Below are 17,615 nucleotides of genomic sequence, written 5' to 3' on the forward strand. Positions count from 1 at the left end.
TCCACCCAGTGATTCTGCAGCCAAGGCGCTTGTACAATATATCTTACAGCACTGTAGTGTGCTAAATTGCATATACTGCAGTATTACTAATCGCTAATTAAATTTAAACTAGTATGTGAGAATGACATACTGAGGTGAATAAATACATAAAGCAAATGGGGGGGAACAACTTTCCTCCGCTCTTGTCTGAACATATGCGCCATCACCAAAATAATATTGCGCGAGTCTGGAGCCTTCTAATATACGCGCTCGAGTCACAAAAGCGTTATTACGCAATTAAAAGGAAAGTATCCAAGTCTAATAAATACACCAAGGGATGCACACGGCTGTTTGTGAACGGACTGGTTAGCGAAAGCGCCTTTATAATGCAAAGTGTAGCAACACGGGAAGCCATAATAATGTGGCGTAATTTATCGTGCACGTCCTTTTGTTTATATTTATTTATTTATATTGTCGTATGCCGTATGCGTGCCGTACACCCCAATCTCACAGCATAGCAATTGAGCTCTCAAACAACAACCATCAGTTGAACAATAAACGGAGTGAGATTAATATAAACTCGCTCAAAGACTCGTACACAACGCTGGACCCAAAACCCTTTTGCCGCCGACGCCGCGTATCGCGGTCACGAGACCATGACACCGCCGTGGAGAGCCGCCACCGAGAGCGTCTGTCACATGGAGGAAGGAAAATAAGGAGCTGTCATGTCGCCCGCAGCGCCACCACAGCCTTGCACAAGGGGGCGCTCTATTTCGCATCGCCATCCAATGCCTCCCGCTATCTCTCACCATGCTCCCCGAAGGAGCAATGACGTCATCCGCGGAATGCGACAGCAGCGGCCCCTAGTGGTGAGGCGTCGCTCGTAGCGCCCTCTAGTGGTGTACCCTACACAATGGCTAATCCTTCTATTCATCGGAGATAATCCGTCTATTGGGGGCTGCATTGGAAACAACACCCACATCGCCGACATTTGTCGTAAAGCGTCTGAGGAAAACACACGGAAAACGCCCAGACAGCACAGACATGCAGCGCATGGGTTCGAACCCGGGTCCCCACCTCCGGGATGCATGAATTTGTTCGAGCTCTCCAAACAGCCAACAAGTCTCCTCTCCTTTTCTTTTTCTGTTGCAGATACATCACCGGTTTAAGGGAAAAAGTAAGCAAGTAAGTAAATATTATCTGAATAAAAAAAAAAAAAGGAAAGAAAACCGTCTTGGAGCAGGGTGGTTGCCACTACAGGCGCCTGCAGCTCCATGTCATTTGGCTTAGATTCTGTCTCAGAGACGCAAAGAAGGTGTTAAAAGCGGCAGTGTATGCCGGTATCTTTTAGGAAGGCGCAGAGTGCCTTCAGAGCTTTAACTTCTTGGCCCTGTGTAGTAGGCCATCTCTCCATCACTTTACAAAAGGAGAAATGCCTTTGGTCGAGGGCTTGGAGGGATTGCTTCAGTCTTGCTCTTGCTGGCTGGGCACTGCATTACAACGAGAAGTGTGAATTGTCGACGGCTGGCCACCTCAGTTTTGCGGACCTGCTATTCTTCGTAAATATTTCTCCTTATCCCATTTTTATACTTCGTTTATTCTCATGTCTTATTCGAGATTCAGGGCAACATAAATACACTCCAATCGTATATAATTACGATTATTTTATTTTATTTTGTGGTGACATCCTATGCGAAGCACGACGTTACTTCGCTCCTGCGCTGTTCCGTGGTAATTCAAACCAGAAGAAAAAAATGAAACAATGTAAATTTGCGAGTGTTTGGTTCGAAAATAGGTGCACCTCAGTCCGTCCCGTTTCATTGTTTCTCATGTCGAGACACCCAACCGGAAGCTGACGGAAATGAAGAGGTTGCATAATGACACCATCTCGCGCGGTAACCAGATAGCAGCACACGAGCGTCGGGCGCACTTTGGCAGGGACCCCGAAGGAACGCTCCAGAAGTAAGGTAAGATTAATACACACGAATACTGTGCGCCAAAAGACTCGACGACATGAATATATAACGCGGAGAAGGCCAGGGGGAAATGGTGCCGTCGGATTGACTTCACTTGCCTTGGAGAGGGACGGCAGCATGCTGTGGTTATTGGGGATCTACTGGGTTGGTACAACGTCGTACAGTGTATATATAATAATGTCACTTAGCAGTTGGCTTCTGTGGTTCCCTCAGTTCTTTTCAGTGGAAAATACGAGCACTGGTCCCACTGTAACAATGAAAGCAGGCGTAAATTTTATTGTAAGGTATTCCTCGGTGGGGGGGAAAAAGTACCACCTATGTCTGCATGATGTACCATATACATGTATACCTCACGTTCCACGGATTCGTGAGGACGTAATAGGGTAGCTGACACTCATTCTTCCGGGGCGACCTCAGATGAAGACCACAGTATGACACACCGATTGGTCAGTGATTTGTGTACAATGTGTAATAAGGGTTATAAGGTCCTAGTTTCGCGTGCCCCACTCAATGACGAAACAACGGGCGCCGAACAAAATATTGTTGCTAATGTTCCCTTGTCCATGTTGAGACATGTTCACACAGCGTGTTCGATCAATGGTCCCCCCCCCCCCCCCCCACTTGGTGACACACGCTTTTTCCACACTACACTGTGCCAAGCCCTCCCACTTTATACTCTCATGACCGACAAACGGGAAAATACAGATTCCGTTATAGAGCATTTCAAAGTAGATTTCACAGAGAGACACACCATCCCTTGGACTGGGTTGCCTCATTCTCAAAACTGATTTCATTTGCATTTCATTTGCTGACGACACTTTCATATCAGAAGATGTCGCCCAGATTTGTTGCTTCTCACATTTCAAGCAGGCTTAAATTATGCACGAGTTCAATAGAAGTCAGTGAAGAAAAGATCATAGTCTATGGAAGCATGGTCACTGCTGACATTCGAGCGAAGAACAGGAATAATAAGGAAAATGTAGGACATGTAGTATGACTCCCGGTGCGTGGTTGAGCCACTGCGAGGGATAATTATGTTTTCTGTCTTGCAGATCTAAACCATGGCAACAAATTCTTCCGAAAATCCCGATCTTGTTGATTTGGTAGTGGAAGGTCACACGTTACAGGTTAGCAGAGCCTCGTTAATGAAGTCGAGTCCGTTTTTCCGAAAGGCCTTACAAGGTGGCCATAATAGGAAGAGTAAAAGGAAGGTAAGCATCCTTGTGAGTGATTGACCACTTCGGTACAGCTGGTGTTGTCTAAAGCCGCTTGTGCACGTGACTGGCAACATCGTATCGGTGTGAAGTCATAGCTACTTTCGTTTTGTGCATGACACTTTTGTCGAGTTGAACACTATCACACACTGCATGGCTGTCTCGCGACATAAAAGTCAGAATTATTAAATTAAATTACATGCCGCAATATGTGACCGGGTGTACGTCTGCACCCATGAAGTCATGCAAAAGGGGTCATGTGCTCCATGAGGCAGACTTTCTGGGTACTCGCAATCATGCGAGGGTCAATGGTCCTTCCGATACTCCGTTGAGTTGAAAGGCGATTTAAAATCTCGAAGGCCTTGCAGTCGATTGTCATTTTACGTTGACCGTGCGACAGGGGTATTAACACTTTAATGAGCCTGAGGGGTAGCGGGGTGACGATTTTCACACGTTTTTCCCGTCCCCACCTTTCCCGTTCGTCGTTGTCCCATTCTACCTCAGACTGAAAGTAAGTAGGTTGCCCCTGCCGCTGATACCAACGTGTAAGACAGCCAGAGCCGTCGCGAGGCGAGTTTGCGCCCGGGGCAGGGCAAATCTGAAACCCCCCTCCCTCACTGCCGTCAGAAGCCTTGTAAACAAGGAAAAGAAAACGCCCATTTGCACTGCCGAGACCGTAAATTCAAATTCTCTTCATTCCTACTTTATACTATCCAACCAACCTGCCAGGGCTTGCTGTTCGGCGCCCTCTATGGCGAGGGCGCCCGGGGCGGCTGCCCCTCTGGCACCCCCGTCGCTACGGCTCTGAAGACAGCACTGCTTTACTTCTCTAGTTTTGATCTCCAAGGTCCGTGCGACACCACACATTGCATAGACACGTGTGACATTTACCTCCACACAGGTTGTTGTTTCTGGGGTAGGATGCCAAACATTCAAAGAACTTCTGGAGTACACGGAAACCGGGAAGTTGGAACTGTCATGCAACAACATTGCAGATATATTTCATGCTGCCTGCATGCTGCAAATGTTCGATGTAATAAAAAAGTGCATAGAGGTAATGTCTAACTCTTTCTCTAGAAGATAGCGTGTTTTTTTTTTTTTTTCTATGCTAACCATGCTGTCTTGGAGGCGCAGATGCGAGAATCATCATCTCCAATAGGAAGACAAATTGCCCTCTACAGGGCTGCGAAGCAAATCAACGCTACAGCTCCAAAAAACGAAGCATTCAGCTACCTGGTATCAAATCTGTTGGCTGTCATGAAGTCAAAAGAGTACTTGGAGCTCGATGTCAAGGATGTGTGTGATCTCTTATCAGCAGACACTTTAGGGTGTCGAGGGTAATATTGGGACCAGTTTTGCTATTCCTCTTGAGAACGTGGAGTGTCCTCAACAAAGATTTCTCGACAGAGAAATGGATGTGTTTGCTGCCGCCTGCCGATGGGTAAATCATGACGTCGACGATAGGTTGAGTCAGACAACACGGCTCATGTGCTGCGTCAGGTTCCCTTTGATGAACCTCACGGAACTCCACCAATGCTTGGAAGTTAGTGAATCTCCACGATTCTGTGAAATAAAAAAACTCCGTGCAATGATCCTGAGCGCAATAAGGTGATTCATCCTTGACCTACTATAGACACCTAAACGTTATTCTACATAATCATTTCTTGATACAGCGTTTTGATATGATCTCGTGCAGCTACTGGCTCGTCAAGGCTGCTGGCAATGAAAAGGAAGCCGGACGTCTCACACGGAGCAATCGACAATATATTTTCAATTCCGAGCGGCTGTCTCCAGACGTAAGCTGATAATTACGATACAAGTCGATTACAGAGCTCAAATAGTGAATTACGACAATTTCGTTAGATTAAATTAGTATATGTATAGGCACGATTTTGCTTCAGATCCCCTGATAGTAGCAAGCTCCCCCCCCCCCCCCCCCCACTTCATTCTAGAAACAGCATCTGCTCTCAATATTCAGAGAGCAAGTTAGTAAATAGTAATTGGCGAAGAAATGCATGGCGACCTTCCGTAATGTTGGAATTGACCATGGACCATCCCTTCATGCAGGTCATGCAATCATTTTAAACTTTTGCGGGCGTGTTTTGGCGGTCTGTTCCACAACACCAAAACACTCGAAAAAATAAAAATAAACTTCTGTAAGTTGAGTGATACGCTATATCGTGATTACTGTTCTCACAATAGGTGCGCCTGAGTGAAATTATGTCCGCAATAAATGCTCGACAGAATGCACCTCCGTTAGAAGCCACAGATTCAAGCAGTACCTCAGAGGATACTGCCGACACAGATGCCACTTCGGAAACACCCTCCAGTAAGCGCCAGTTCTTGAACGAGTCAGCCATGAAGACATGTCGCAAACTGCAATCACTGACACGGGAGGTGAACCTTCGCCAGATGACCACGGGATCTGAAGGCACCTCGCCAATGCTTCAGGTCATGAAACCAAATGATAATGAATCTAACAGTGACACCTCGAAAACGGGTGAAGAAGAAATGGGTGATGAAAGGGATGCTGAAAATAGCACTCGTAAGACAACGTCTTATGCTCATATTTCCAGGAGCAACAACGAAAGGAATGTGACGTCAGATCAAGCTAGTGGGACAGAATTAAAGTCGTCCATGCGTGATACTAACTGTACCCATTCGCATAGAAACGAAAAAGGCGACTGGAAATCGCGAACTTCAGGCCTGACAATACACCCTCACGAGAGGTGCATCGGAAATGAAGTTTCCCCGCCGTGCAACGTCCACAAGAAGGTGGCCACAGCACCCGCGTCTTGTCAGACTTGCGAATGTGAATTCAGCGGGATCTCACGAATCAGTGAGGTAATGTGTTGCCGGATGACACTCTTGAACGCGGCCTTGTAACGGCGATTTTACTTTCCAGGCTTCGGAACCACGCAAAGATTTGCTAGATTCGCGTCTCAAAAGTGAAGGAGAGGAAGGCTCCATCTTCTTGATTGGGGGAGTCGAACGAGATCCAGCCGTGGAAAGCCCCTCCGACTGTCCGATCTTGAGCTACGATTTGGAAGCCGACACCTGGAGCACGCGCAAGACCCTCCCGGTTCACAGATACGGACACAAAACTGCTTACATTGATGGGTACATATACGTTGTTGGTAAGTGAACTTACGATTTACACGATGGTCCATCATGGTCGCGGCAACATAAACGGTTCTTACGGCATCAATTCCAGTCGCAGAACAACAGTGTAACTACACAAGAGGATTAACAAATGGAGTGCAAATGTGTACTTGTGCACTTTGAATGTCGTTCTGATAATGAACTTTCGCGGAAGTGAATTATTGGACTCATAGCTGTATTTGTTGCTGGTAAGTTGCGACTGATGTATATACTTTGCCTTTTCTTAGGGGGTTTTGAAAACTTCAGCCCCGTGAATCTTGGAAAGACTTCTAGTCGTTGTTGCTTCTGGTACGAAGTATTATCGGGACGGTGGGGTATTATGGCTCCACTCAATAATACGAGAGCCTATCACGGACTTGGTGTGCTCGGTAACAGCATCTACGCTGTGGGTGGAGTGGACAGCAACAACAGGTAAGAAATCCTTGTCACGCACGCACCATAATACTCAGAACCCTCAACAGAACCTTCAAGAATCACTCTCATATAGGCTACTGGCTTCGGTAGAAGTCTATGATCGATCTAGGGACGAATGGGTAAAGCTAAATGCGGATCTGTACTCGCCGAGAATGGCTATGGGCACCTGCAGTCACAAGGACCAACTATGGGTGGCAGGTGGCATTGTTGAAATTGGACGCAGAACTTGCTCAACAGCTTATGTAGAAGTATTTGACCCGGCAACGCAAAGGTGACGCGCCTCTACCGAGCAAAGAAGCATGTTGATGTGCGGATTCACAAGTAGTATTCATGTATGCTTCGCAGGTGGGCATTCGCGGTCAACTTTTTGCCATCACCTCGGAGCTGCCTCTCTTTGGTGGATTGCGACGGAACGCTGTATGCTATCGGTGGATTGTTGAGTCACAGGTCAGGAAAGCGAAGGAGCTTCACCACTCTTGAAGATGTCCTTGTGTTCGTTAATGAACGAAACACGTGGGCTGAGAAAGCATCTATGCCAGCCCCAAGGCACAGCATGGTTTCTACTACTCATGGTCAGTTTGTTCTCGCGTACATATCTGCAGTATAGGTTATTCGTGATCACCAAATGTGGTATGTGGTGACGACATTGATGCATTATGTGTCCGCAGAGCGGACGCATAATGCATGTTGCTGCAAAAGCAGGATACACAGTTCCAACAAAGAGGCAAATTGGGCAAGTTGGTTGTACAGCATTATAAAGATAATGCAAAAAAAAAAGAAAAAGAAAAAAATAGGGTTTGTTACCAAAAATAACAATCTTGCAGTGGTTAAGGAACCCGTATCTCTGTTTCCGTGCTCGTTTCCAAGAAACTTTCGGTACCAGTTTCCCACGTAGTATTTCGTTTTTCTTTCCTTTCGTTTCCGAGTTTCCTTCTTCTTTTCCTGAGTGTGCTCAACTATGGCTGAACAGTTGCAGATTTATGTGGATTGGATTGGATTGCTTACTAAGCCGCTTAAGTTGCCTGCAAGACTAAGGTTTCGTTTCCGCTGTCTTATCTTCTTTTTTATATATATACCTAATTGTGAAGCAACATTTCTACCACACAACCTACAGTTGATCATCAATTGCGCAAGTTCCTAATGCTGACTCATGTGTGGTTTGGCCACCAAAATGTGGCTACGCCCACCAGCACGAATTCGGTGATGCACGAGCTCATTTAATTCATTCGGTTTCCGTTATCGTTACCTGCCTTCGGATTTCGTTTCGGTTTCATGGTAATGTACACGAAACTATTTTCCATTTCTGTCTCTATTTTCGTTTCCTGCGGAATTACGGTCCATGCGCTGTCCATGGACGAGTCACCGTGTAAAATATGTGCGGTGTATTGTCACTGCCCAATCAAATTTACGAAAACAGAAAGCACCTGCAGACGGCCGACACGATCCTCGCGTGACGTAGGGAAGTCCCCGTGCCTTTCGTCGTCTTCTTCTTTTCTTTCCTCAGCTCACGTGCTGTTCGTTCCCGGCAGTGATTTCCCCAGAAATTCACTGCTGGGGGGGGGGGGGGGTATGCTTGGTGAAGATTTCACTTACTAAGTTTTCTTAGACACAGAAGGAATTGTGGCGCAATGGTGATATCTCCACAACTTTCCCGTTTTATTTGTACATGTTATTACGTTAGAACACAGTACATTTTAACATAATGCATAATCGCATGACCGACAAAGGAAAAGGACTAGCACCCTGTCTCACGAAGCTCAATGAGTACCTAGCAACCAACGGTGGAAACCTTAGACGAAAAAAGCAGAACAGCCCGCTTGACTGAGTTGGGCGCAAATGGTTCTTGATGATCCACATTGAGTGTGCGTGCCCGCACGCATTTTTGCTCGCATATGCGCGCAATATATGCATTGAACAGTTACTTTCAAATGATTTTGGACAAATGCATGGTACGATCATCTGCATGACTGTGGTCATACAGCCCAAGCTTGACAGTACAGGGTGTAATTCGCTGCGCCGGACTCACTACATGGTCGAGCTGGGTGGGGTCACCTGAGCAATTTCAGGGGGGGGGGGGGGTTGCAAAAATCCAGGGAGGGTGTACACGCCCCCTGGTGGGGGGGATGTAGGGGAATCCCTGGTTCCCGCTTCAGCCGAGCCGGCTACGTCGCGAGTCACATGCCAGAGGAACACATTGCGTCACGACATTCCCTCATTTTCCGATGCACACTTTTCAAAAGTTCAGGATTTTTGAAGAGTGTGCGGAAGAGGGGCGCGGCTGCAGGTCACCTGCTCCTGTCGTCAGGAGCTAATTTCATTCGTTGCAGAACAGGCCGCAGAAAAAAAAAGAAAAAAAGATTTGGGGGGTCAGCTCAGTGGTGCTTCAAATGGACCCCATTGAAACGATATTTTCTATACGCCCCTTTGCAATGCCGTGCTTTTTGTGGAATACATCATTTAGGAGGGTGCTTTACAAAACACCCTTCTGTACGGTGTAAAAATTACACCAAAAAGGGTTGTACTATAGTAGGAGACATTTACACACGAATGGTGTGAAACAACTATGATGCGATTTTTATATTGTGTTGGAAAAGACACTGGACTGTTTTTGAAAAATCTCTCGCTTTCATTGAAGGACTCGGGTGAAGCGAATTCATTTCGAGCTACCTCGGGGAATACAGTGCGTACCTATATGGTTCTATAGGTGCATAACACGAATATCATTTCAGATGGCCTCATATTCGTTATGGGTGGCAGACAGGCGGAAAAACCAGACCTGCGATTCGACAATATCCTAACGTACGACACACGGTTAAACCGATGGGCCACTTTAGGAGGAGCGCCCAAACATCTAACTGACTACAACTGCGTCCTCATCCCTCCGAAACAGCCTTCGAGGAACTTCAGAGAACGTCTGGCGAGCCGTGCCGATCATAGGCCCTGCACCAGGAGCACGGTCAAATCAATGGAGTACAGCGACGATAACAAGTCTTACTCACATGGGGATGTTGCCATGTTACAAATGCACATGGCCCACTTAAACGGTCGGTGAAACATTGGCTAGATTTATCAAAAAGGGAAAGGGTCTCATGCTGTCAATAATATATTTATATAATAAACTTGCCTCCGTGTCGGTGGCTGCAAAACAGTGAATAGTCGAATTTTTGTTTTTACCATTAAGGCGCCGTAAAGGCGCGCGCAATGAATTATACATATGTGACAGGGAAAGCTAAATGTTTTAACTGGCTAGCAAAATTGCGGTAAAATAGGGTGCCTCAATCACCCTACGGTAAAGCAGAGCGGTAAAACGGCTCGGGGCGACGTCTGGTGAGAGATAATCCCCAATTTGTCAAGCAACAGTGATCTATGTTCCCGGCTGGCTTGCTGATCATGATGACTACGTAGCCGACTTGATGATGATGATGATGATGATAGTGGGGGCTATTCTTTTGTTTTAGACACAGTGTTATGCGCATGCAATGTAGTTTTACTGCCGTATTTGTCGAGTAATGCGCTGTTGGCGGCGACTTGAGCGCAATTTGGACGAAAATTGCGACGTAAGAATACTGACGGCTCAAGCAATCGAACAGACAAATCTTCAGATTGCGGCTCTACTGCTTTACAGTACCTTTAAGTTAGTGCAGGGGAACAATCCGGGACATGGATGCAGTACGCATTCATCACGCAGTTCGCGTAATTCAGCATGCTCCCACCCAGGCGACTACTTCGGGGGCAGCAAAATCATTCCTTTCCCAGGGGCACGTGATCACGTGATCTTTCCCAAGCCCGCGAGAGCCGGCGCTATCACTGCCTCTGGAGCCTGCGATGTCTTTTCACAGGATCGCTTCCAGCTTTCACGAACCCGATTTTTCTCCGCAACCTTGCTGGCTTCTATAGGCCAGGTTCAGATCGCGGCAAATAACCATCTGACACACAAATTTCGTAGAACTTGGACTGAATTGTCCCAACCCATCTGGCGTCGAACGTAGCACTTCACACGTCCATATGGACATGTCCACGGGATCCTAAATTCGCGTGTATTCGCCCCAAATGAGACTTCTCCAGCACACCTTCCCATTTGAACCATAAGTGAACCACTTTCACCCTCGTATGAACCACTTTGTGACGTCTCCTGCATCTGATTTGTCAGTATCACTGCTCTTGTACTCTATGGTCATCATGAAAGTGGAGCTAGAGGGGGGAAGGGGGAAGACCCCCCAATCTGTAAAACCCAACCTGGACTAAACTCACTAAAGTGAGGTGATTTAGTCCAATTCAACGACGCTACCTTTTGCAAGATCGCAAGTTTCGAATCCGTTAGGCTTAGCATCCCCGCATTTCTCCTGCGGTGGAAGTGCTACAGATGGGGTTGTTGAAATGCAAAAAAAAAAAAAAAAGGAAGAAAGAAAAATATAGTCCACAGAATTTTATAATTCTCACATTTTTAGATATATGACCTTCTTTCACTTCTATGCAATACTTGCCTTCCAAACGCTTTCACTAATTTTTAAAAACGAGCGGTCCTGATACGGAACTACACTCGAAAACACCAAACGTGCATGTTCACAACATGGCCGTGGTAGACACACGAGTCTCTGTGCGATAATTGTCGTGTGATAATAATTAATAATTATTAGTGTGTCAATTCAGTGAAGATAAGAAAGGTCAATGTTCAATAGGGTACTAAGAATATTTTAACACCGGGTCAGAAATTGTGTCGAATAAGGATATGTTCTTAGGGCGATAAACTGGACATGTTGGTATCGTTCTTGCATGATGTAGTACTACTAGGTAACAAGGGCAGACAGAACAGGACAGGCACCTAGCAACTTCACACCTACCACCTGTTCTTTCCTCCTTGTCTGTCCTTGTTACCTAGTGCTAATACATCATGCAATGATATGTTCTGCTCATTTGACAGTCCCAAATGATAACGCAGAAGCTTTCTGGTCCCAAATTGTTACTGTGGATGAAACGTGGGTTTATCACTTTGATCCTGAAACAAAAAGTCAAAGCCATGCATGTCTGCAATACGCAGCCACAATGTGAGCGGATGAACTCGTTGGCAATCGTTAGCTCTTTGTTGGCAGAGTTACTGCACATTTCACTGGACATTACTCATTAAGCTTTCGTTAACTGAATCTCCAATTCGATTTTTTTTTTGTCATTCACTCCAAAGGAATCAGGCAATTGGCTTATCATGTTTTTGAAAACGTTAATAAACCTTTATTGACAGTGTGCCTGCAAACAGACAAGCATCAGTAGCAGTGCACATTCAGGCTGAGATGGCGAAGCACCTCCTGTCTAAGACATTATCGTGAAACTTTTTCTGATCGATTCCCTTGAAGTGAATGACAAAAAAATAAAAAAATGATGCCCTGGCTTTCTGCTGTCATGTTAGTGTTGACTGGCTTTTAGATTCATACACGACAGTGAAATTTTACATTAATACACCCCTGTTACTTTTGCCGTCACCTTCCTTTTTTTTGCTACATCACTTTATTACATTCTGCAACAAATAACAACCTAATCAATATAGCAATCATCAAAATGACAACTTAGTCTCTCAGCATACTTTATTCAGTTGCTCTGATACGTGCCACGTGAAGTCGTCTATTGTCACCTCAGCCCCTAAACCAACATATTAAAAGTTTCATTGGAAGTGTTCATGCGATAATCTGCATGATATTGGGGTCATTCCGCTCACATTGTGGCAGCGTATTGCAGACATACATGGCTGCAGCAGGAAACATGCTGCATCCCCATCTCCAAAGCGTTTCGTGCCGTTGTTTCTGCAGGAGACGTGATGCAACCATATTTTTGGTATAGGGATGGTGCTATCATGGAAGATTACCTAGAGAAGGGTAGTACTGTCACGGGGGAACTGTCAACGAGAAGGGGGTTCCTCTTCTTCAGGACAATGCTCCCAGTCACACACCACGCAAAATTACCGTACCCGCCATCGCCGCTGCGGGGTTGGAACTGCTACACACCCACCCTACTCGTCAGGCCGTGCCCCAACTGATTTTTATTTATTCCCAAAAATGAAAGTAAACAAGATTTGCATCCGATTCCGATGTGATAACTTTTGTTGTGTGGTTGAAATAGACCAAGAAAAAAAAAAAAACTTTTTTCAACCGTGATACGCACACTACATCGGGTCACACTCTTTCTCCTGCGTAATACTCCCAGAATCTTAGGAGTAAACAGATATAATAAAGTGTCATATTTGCAATCATACCATCGGCTATTATTCGTTCTCTTTTATAACACAACGCCAACGCAGAAGGGCAGTAATTCAATGGCACGTAGTGCAGGTTGGATGACACTTGACACCATCTACCATACAGCGGCATCCTCCACTGTTATCGCCAGCACCCTGGAGGAGATAAAATAAAAAGGGTTACACGAATGATACAGCTACATTACGAGGTAACGCACTTTAGGTCCCCAGCGAGCTCCCTTGGTAGCCCAGCACAGAGCTGTCTTGCACGAGGCACACACCATGTAGTCGCAGCCGCTTCTCTTTATCACAATTACCTTGCACGTAGGACATCGCATTGCCACTCCTTGTTCCAGCTGATCCTGAGTGTACGATAAGAAAACGGATACAGAACAAGCCCTGCGTCTTAGGATGTTATCCGACACACTGATAATTATTCGACCCCCTAGCTTCAATCGAAAAGTCAGTATCGTGGACACAAACCTCGAGAAATTTTATAGAGGCCTTTGCGGCCGCGTCATTGGCAGCCCTGCGCTTCAAGTCCTCCTGGTACGCCTCGCAAGTGACATCTGGATGGATAGCTTCGCAACGCAGGCAGTTGGGCTTCTCACAAACAGGGCAGTCGAACGTGTTGACCTCGGCGTCGTAAATGCACCACCCGCGACAATTGACAGTCTTGCAGTGAAACGAATTCGCCGTCTTTCTCTCAGCTTCAATGAGTCCTTTCTCCAAAAATGCCTCGTATCCCTCTGGAGAGAGTATCTGAGAAGGTAAGATTTTTTTGGATTCAGTATGCAGGCAGACGCGGATCTATAGAGGGTGGGGTGGGTCCGCACCGCATGTCCGGCCTCCCCTCAATTTCTGTCATCACATAGTGCTTCAATTAACCTGAGGCATCGTATGTATAGAACGCTGTCCAAGATCATACCCCTGCTCAGTACAGGTAGGTACGGTATCAAACGAACGCAAGAACGACGACATAACATGGTCTGAAAACAGCATCTGGTGATGATTGAGGATGTAAGAAACACTTATGCCTCTGACTGTATAATATATAGTCAACAGTCGGTCTAGTTTATAATATATAGGTAGTCTACGACACACAAAACAATCGCTGCGTGACTGGTGGACCTACCTCCCTAATCTCGTCATCGAGGATGTTCATTGTGCAGGGTTGACTATCTTCAGCAAAGCAGGGACACTGAACTTCTGCATTCTCTGAAGTGGCAATTGTGTTTTTGAGGCAATCCCTAGAATGAAGCACAGAGAAGGGAAACGAGATACCATTACACTGGAAGATTTTCCAGAGTACGACTTCTGTTAAAGGGCATTTCGCCATCGCTGTACCATCACTTCGTTACGGCAGCCACTAGCATTTCACCTTCGGCCACGCAAGTTACTATGCAGAAAATTTTATATGTCACGGAGACTCATTTTTCGCGTATTCTGCCAATCAGATGAGGTGCGAAATGTTTTTGTTCAAGGAACGCGAAAACTTACAGCTTAAAATAAAGCTTACAAACCGATCGCTATCAACGAGAAACGACTCTATTCGTATTTGTAAGTTCTCTGATTCACAAAGGGCTACCGATTGCCAACGAGTGCTAACGGGTGCTGCAGTGCAACACGACTGCCGAGAGAAACCTGTTCTGAATTTGGTTCATATACGACACACGAAACGGTTAAATTAATCCCTAATTTTCTTACGTACTATTTCAGCAGCAAAATGTTGTAAATATAATGTGTAGGCACTCCTCAACGCATATGTACGAGGGGCGTTCAGTAAGTTATTTATTTTTCAACCCAGCGCCCCCCCCCCAAACGTCAACGCTCTTCACGCATCGCTTTCCAAGTTCTTCGATTCCTAAAAGGCAAAGAGCAAAAACTTTTGTCGCGCCCCTGGGGAGTGTTCAACTGCCTCTGTGAGCTCATCGTAATCGACAAATTGCTGCCCTCGAAGGTGCGCTTCTTCAAATATCGACGCAGAAAGAAGAAGTCACCGCGGCAAGGTCCGTAGAACATGCTGGATGGTTGGCGGCTTCGAACCTGCATTCCCGTACATGCGTCTTGTGCAGCGTGGGACGTGTGGGCTGGGCGCCTACTTGTACGAGACACTCATAAAAAGAATAAAAGTACTGAATACCGGGCAAGTAGAGTACTAATCCCGTCAGCAGAACACCATCTTCATCCCCCAAAAATGTCGCCGTGACCTTTCCCGCGGAGACTGTCTTGAATTTTACGGGCGGAGGAGAATTCTTGCGCTTCCACAGGTCACGCTCTCTCGCTTGCTCTCAGGGTCCCAGGTTTCATCCCCAGTCACCAACCGTGCGTAAAAGTCCATCATCGTCCATCATGGTTAACACTTCATAACATCCCACTCATTTTTCTTCATTTCAGGTGTCAACCTTTTGGGCACCCAACGCGAACAGACCTTGGACATACCCAAATGTTTGTGCAAGATCTTTTCTACGGGCCCAGTATTAACGCCTACTTCCGTATCAACCAGAAGAATGGTGACATGTCCTCCGCTTTGCGAGTGGTGACTTCAACTGGGCGACCAGCCCATGGGTCGCCTTCCAAAGACTCCCTGTCATGCCCAAACAAAGCTACCCAGTATCCACCTTTTGACAGTCGCATATGACGGCGCACAGTCCTCGTACATATTCTGCGTGCACTCACGAATACTTGCCGGCGCTGCTCCCCCTTTCGCCAAAATAAACCTCTACCCGAGAAACGTCATCATGACGTTGGTAGACAGACTGAAACCAAAACAAATCGGAAGGGGAGGGCTGGGTTCCATGAATGGACACTTGTTAGCTGCCTCCTATTGAAGGAAAAGTAGGACCGAAGGTCGCATCCCTTTCGGGACCATTGCAACCCCCTCAAGGCCGTGGCTTTCGGGCGCGACCCTGTTCGCCTCTAGCTTCGAGCGTAGTTCAACTCTACCAAATTGGTGGCGCTGTCCAACACTATGACGTCATTTGTTTACAAACAGGGAGAGGTCTATTCAATGGCGGCACGATGTGGCCCTTCGATATTCAGTCATATCTCCATGGGTTCAGCTACTGCCACCTAGGAACCTTCAAAGCGCCACGCCGCGAGATCGCATATGGGAGAGGAGAGCCATGTGACTCGTAACTACGTATTACTTAGAAGGGCGATGCAACATTGCAGTACCGTAAGTCTTAGTATACTTATAGGCTTAATAATAATAATAATAATAATTCGGGGCTTTACGTCGCGAGATAACTACGATCATGAGCGACGCCACCTGAGGTGCACTGAAATCTCAGCAAACGTCACACCGGGTTCAACGTCTCTCGCGGAAGACGTCGATCCTAAGCAACTTGTATACCCTGCCACCAAGTTGATGGCGTCCTCGGCCGGGTTCGAACCCGCAACTTCGGGATCAGTAGGCGGACGCGCCAGGATTTGTCCCGGGATTTTCATCTTGGGGGATGTTGGTTTCCCGCAGGGGATGGGAGGGGAGAGGCCCATATATGCTGCTTTTCTGGCGTTTCTGGACGATTTTTTTTTTTTTTTTTTGCAGGGAAGAGGGGGAATCCCTGGGACACGCTACCAACTGACCACCGAGGCCGGATATACTTCGGCTTGAAACTTATTGAACACCCCTCGTAATAATAATAATAATAATAATAATAATAATAATAATAATAATAATTTTTATTCAAGAAAGCAAAATAGATATATAACAAAACAGGCCCGTCTAAGCCGAAAGGCTTGTGTGTGTAAGTTGTCGTTGTTAGCAGTTTAAGTGAAACAAAATGGAACCAGTTGTCAATCCCAAATGAAGGGCAAGTGGAAACCTTTGCACGGGTTATTACACTTGCATTCCTGGAACTTTTACACCAAAGGGAGTAATAGACGCGTGGGCATCGCGAATACTGGAACTCCCCAGGCTCTGACACTGCAGGCGTCAGGCAGCCCGGGAGAGGTCAGGTGTATACGAGTACCAATGGAAACGGCCGTAGCTCACACTCCTTTGACGTCAGAGCTTGACGTGTACGTGCGTTCGAGGGTCTGTATCTCACGACACGTAGAAAAATACTTCTTTCTTCCTCAGTACTCCGTCGTGCAGTATGATGTAATCAATTACATGTAACAAAGTGTCCCAGCCCCTTCAACTCCTTATTAGTCACTACCTGATTAGTCACCTAATAGCCTCTGGTGTGGATGAATAGATAAAAGGGTGCTCACTTGCAGATGCTGTGGTGGCAATTTTTCAGGATTAGCCCTTCTCCTGGCTCGACCTCACCGAAGCATACCACACAGTCGAATTGCTCTGTATTTGGTACAATATTTTTCTCGTACAGCTGCTGCTGTTCTTTGAAACGCTTTTCTTTCTCAGCAGGATCCTGCGTGACATATTACAAGAACGCATAAGACGGAAAGCTGAAGATCTCGGAGCACCATTAGTGAAAGTAGTATGCTTCGTCTGTGAAACGAACACAAAGAGAAAATGTTGTTCGCGCAGCTTTCAAAAATGTTTTTAAGTAATTTCTCAAAATTAGATGTTATTGGTTTACTTTCTTGAATGGAGTCCCGTATACCCTGTAAGTGGGCACGAATCGACATGCCACCCTAAACAAGTCATACGCTCCAGCCCGGTGTTGTCACCTTGTTTCA

At 46.3% G+C, this 17,615-nt stretch overlaps 2 protein-coding genes across 6 annotated transcripts in view; one reads left to right on the forward strand and one right to left on the reverse strand.

Moving 5' to 3' along the window:
- The first annotated feature begins 1,842 nt into the window (after nucleotides 1-1,842).
- Nucleotides 1,843-9,893, forward strand: LOC135397356 (kelch-like protein 2). 2 transcript variants are annotated; one of them, XM_064628904.1, is made up of 12 exons: nucleotides 1,843-1,946; nucleotides 3,008-3,166; nucleotides 4,071-4,223; nucleotides 4,304-4,506; nucleotides 4,577-4,777; nucleotides 4,866-4,965; nucleotides 5,372-6,013; nucleotides 6,075-6,306; nucleotides 6,559-6,742; nucleotides 6,819-7,016; nucleotides 7,091-7,317; nucleotides 9,475-9,893. In XM_064628904.1, exons 2-12 carry the CDS (start codon nucleotides 3,017-3,019, stop codon nucleotides 9,795-9,797), a joined length of 2,613 nt encoding a protein of 870 aa, XP_064484974.1. In that variant the 5' UTR covers nucleotides 1,843-1,946; nucleotides 3,008-3,016; the 3' UTR covers nucleotides 9,798-9,893. The 2 variants fall into 2 exon arrangements, with proteins under 2 accessions (XP_064484974.1, XP_064484982.1); XM_064628912.1 differs by lacking the exon at nucleotides 1,843-1,946 and having other exon boundaries at nucleotides 3,077-3,166; nucleotides 4,090-4,223.
- Nucleotides 9,894-12,755: 2,862 nt separating this feature from the next.
- Nucleotides 12,756-17,615, reverse strand: part of LOC135377559 (uncharacterized) — a 33,134-nt gene continuing 28,274 nt past the window's right edge. For all 4 annotated transcript variants that reach the window (XM_064610073.1, XM_064610072.1, XM_064610075.1 and 1 more), the window contains 5 exons: nucleotides 17,187-17,344; nucleotides 14,104-14,218; nucleotides 13,452-13,730; nucleotides 13,187-13,330; nucleotides 12,756-13,124 (listed from right to left, as the gene is read on the reverse strand). In XM_064610073.1, coding sequence (XP_064466143.1) covers nucleotides 13,044-13,124; nucleotides 13,187-13,330; nucleotides 13,452-13,730; nucleotides 14,104-14,218; nucleotides 17,187-17,344 — 777 coding nt within the window. In that variant the 3' untranslated portion in view covers nucleotides 12,756-13,043. The remainder of the gene's footprint in view (nucleotides 13,125-13,186; nucleotides 13,331-13,451; nucleotides 13,731-14,103; nucleotides 14,219-17,186; nucleotides 17,345-17,615) is intronic.

The sequence above is a fragment of the Ornithodoros turicata genome, chromosome 1 (assembly GCF_037126465.1).
Source record: "Ornithodoros turicata isolate Travis chromosome 1, ASM3712646v1, whole genome shotgun sequence".
NCBI classification, from domain to species: domain Eukaryota; kingdom Metazoa; phylum Arthropoda; class Arachnida; order Ixodida; family Argasidae; genus Ornithodoros; species Ornithodoros turicata.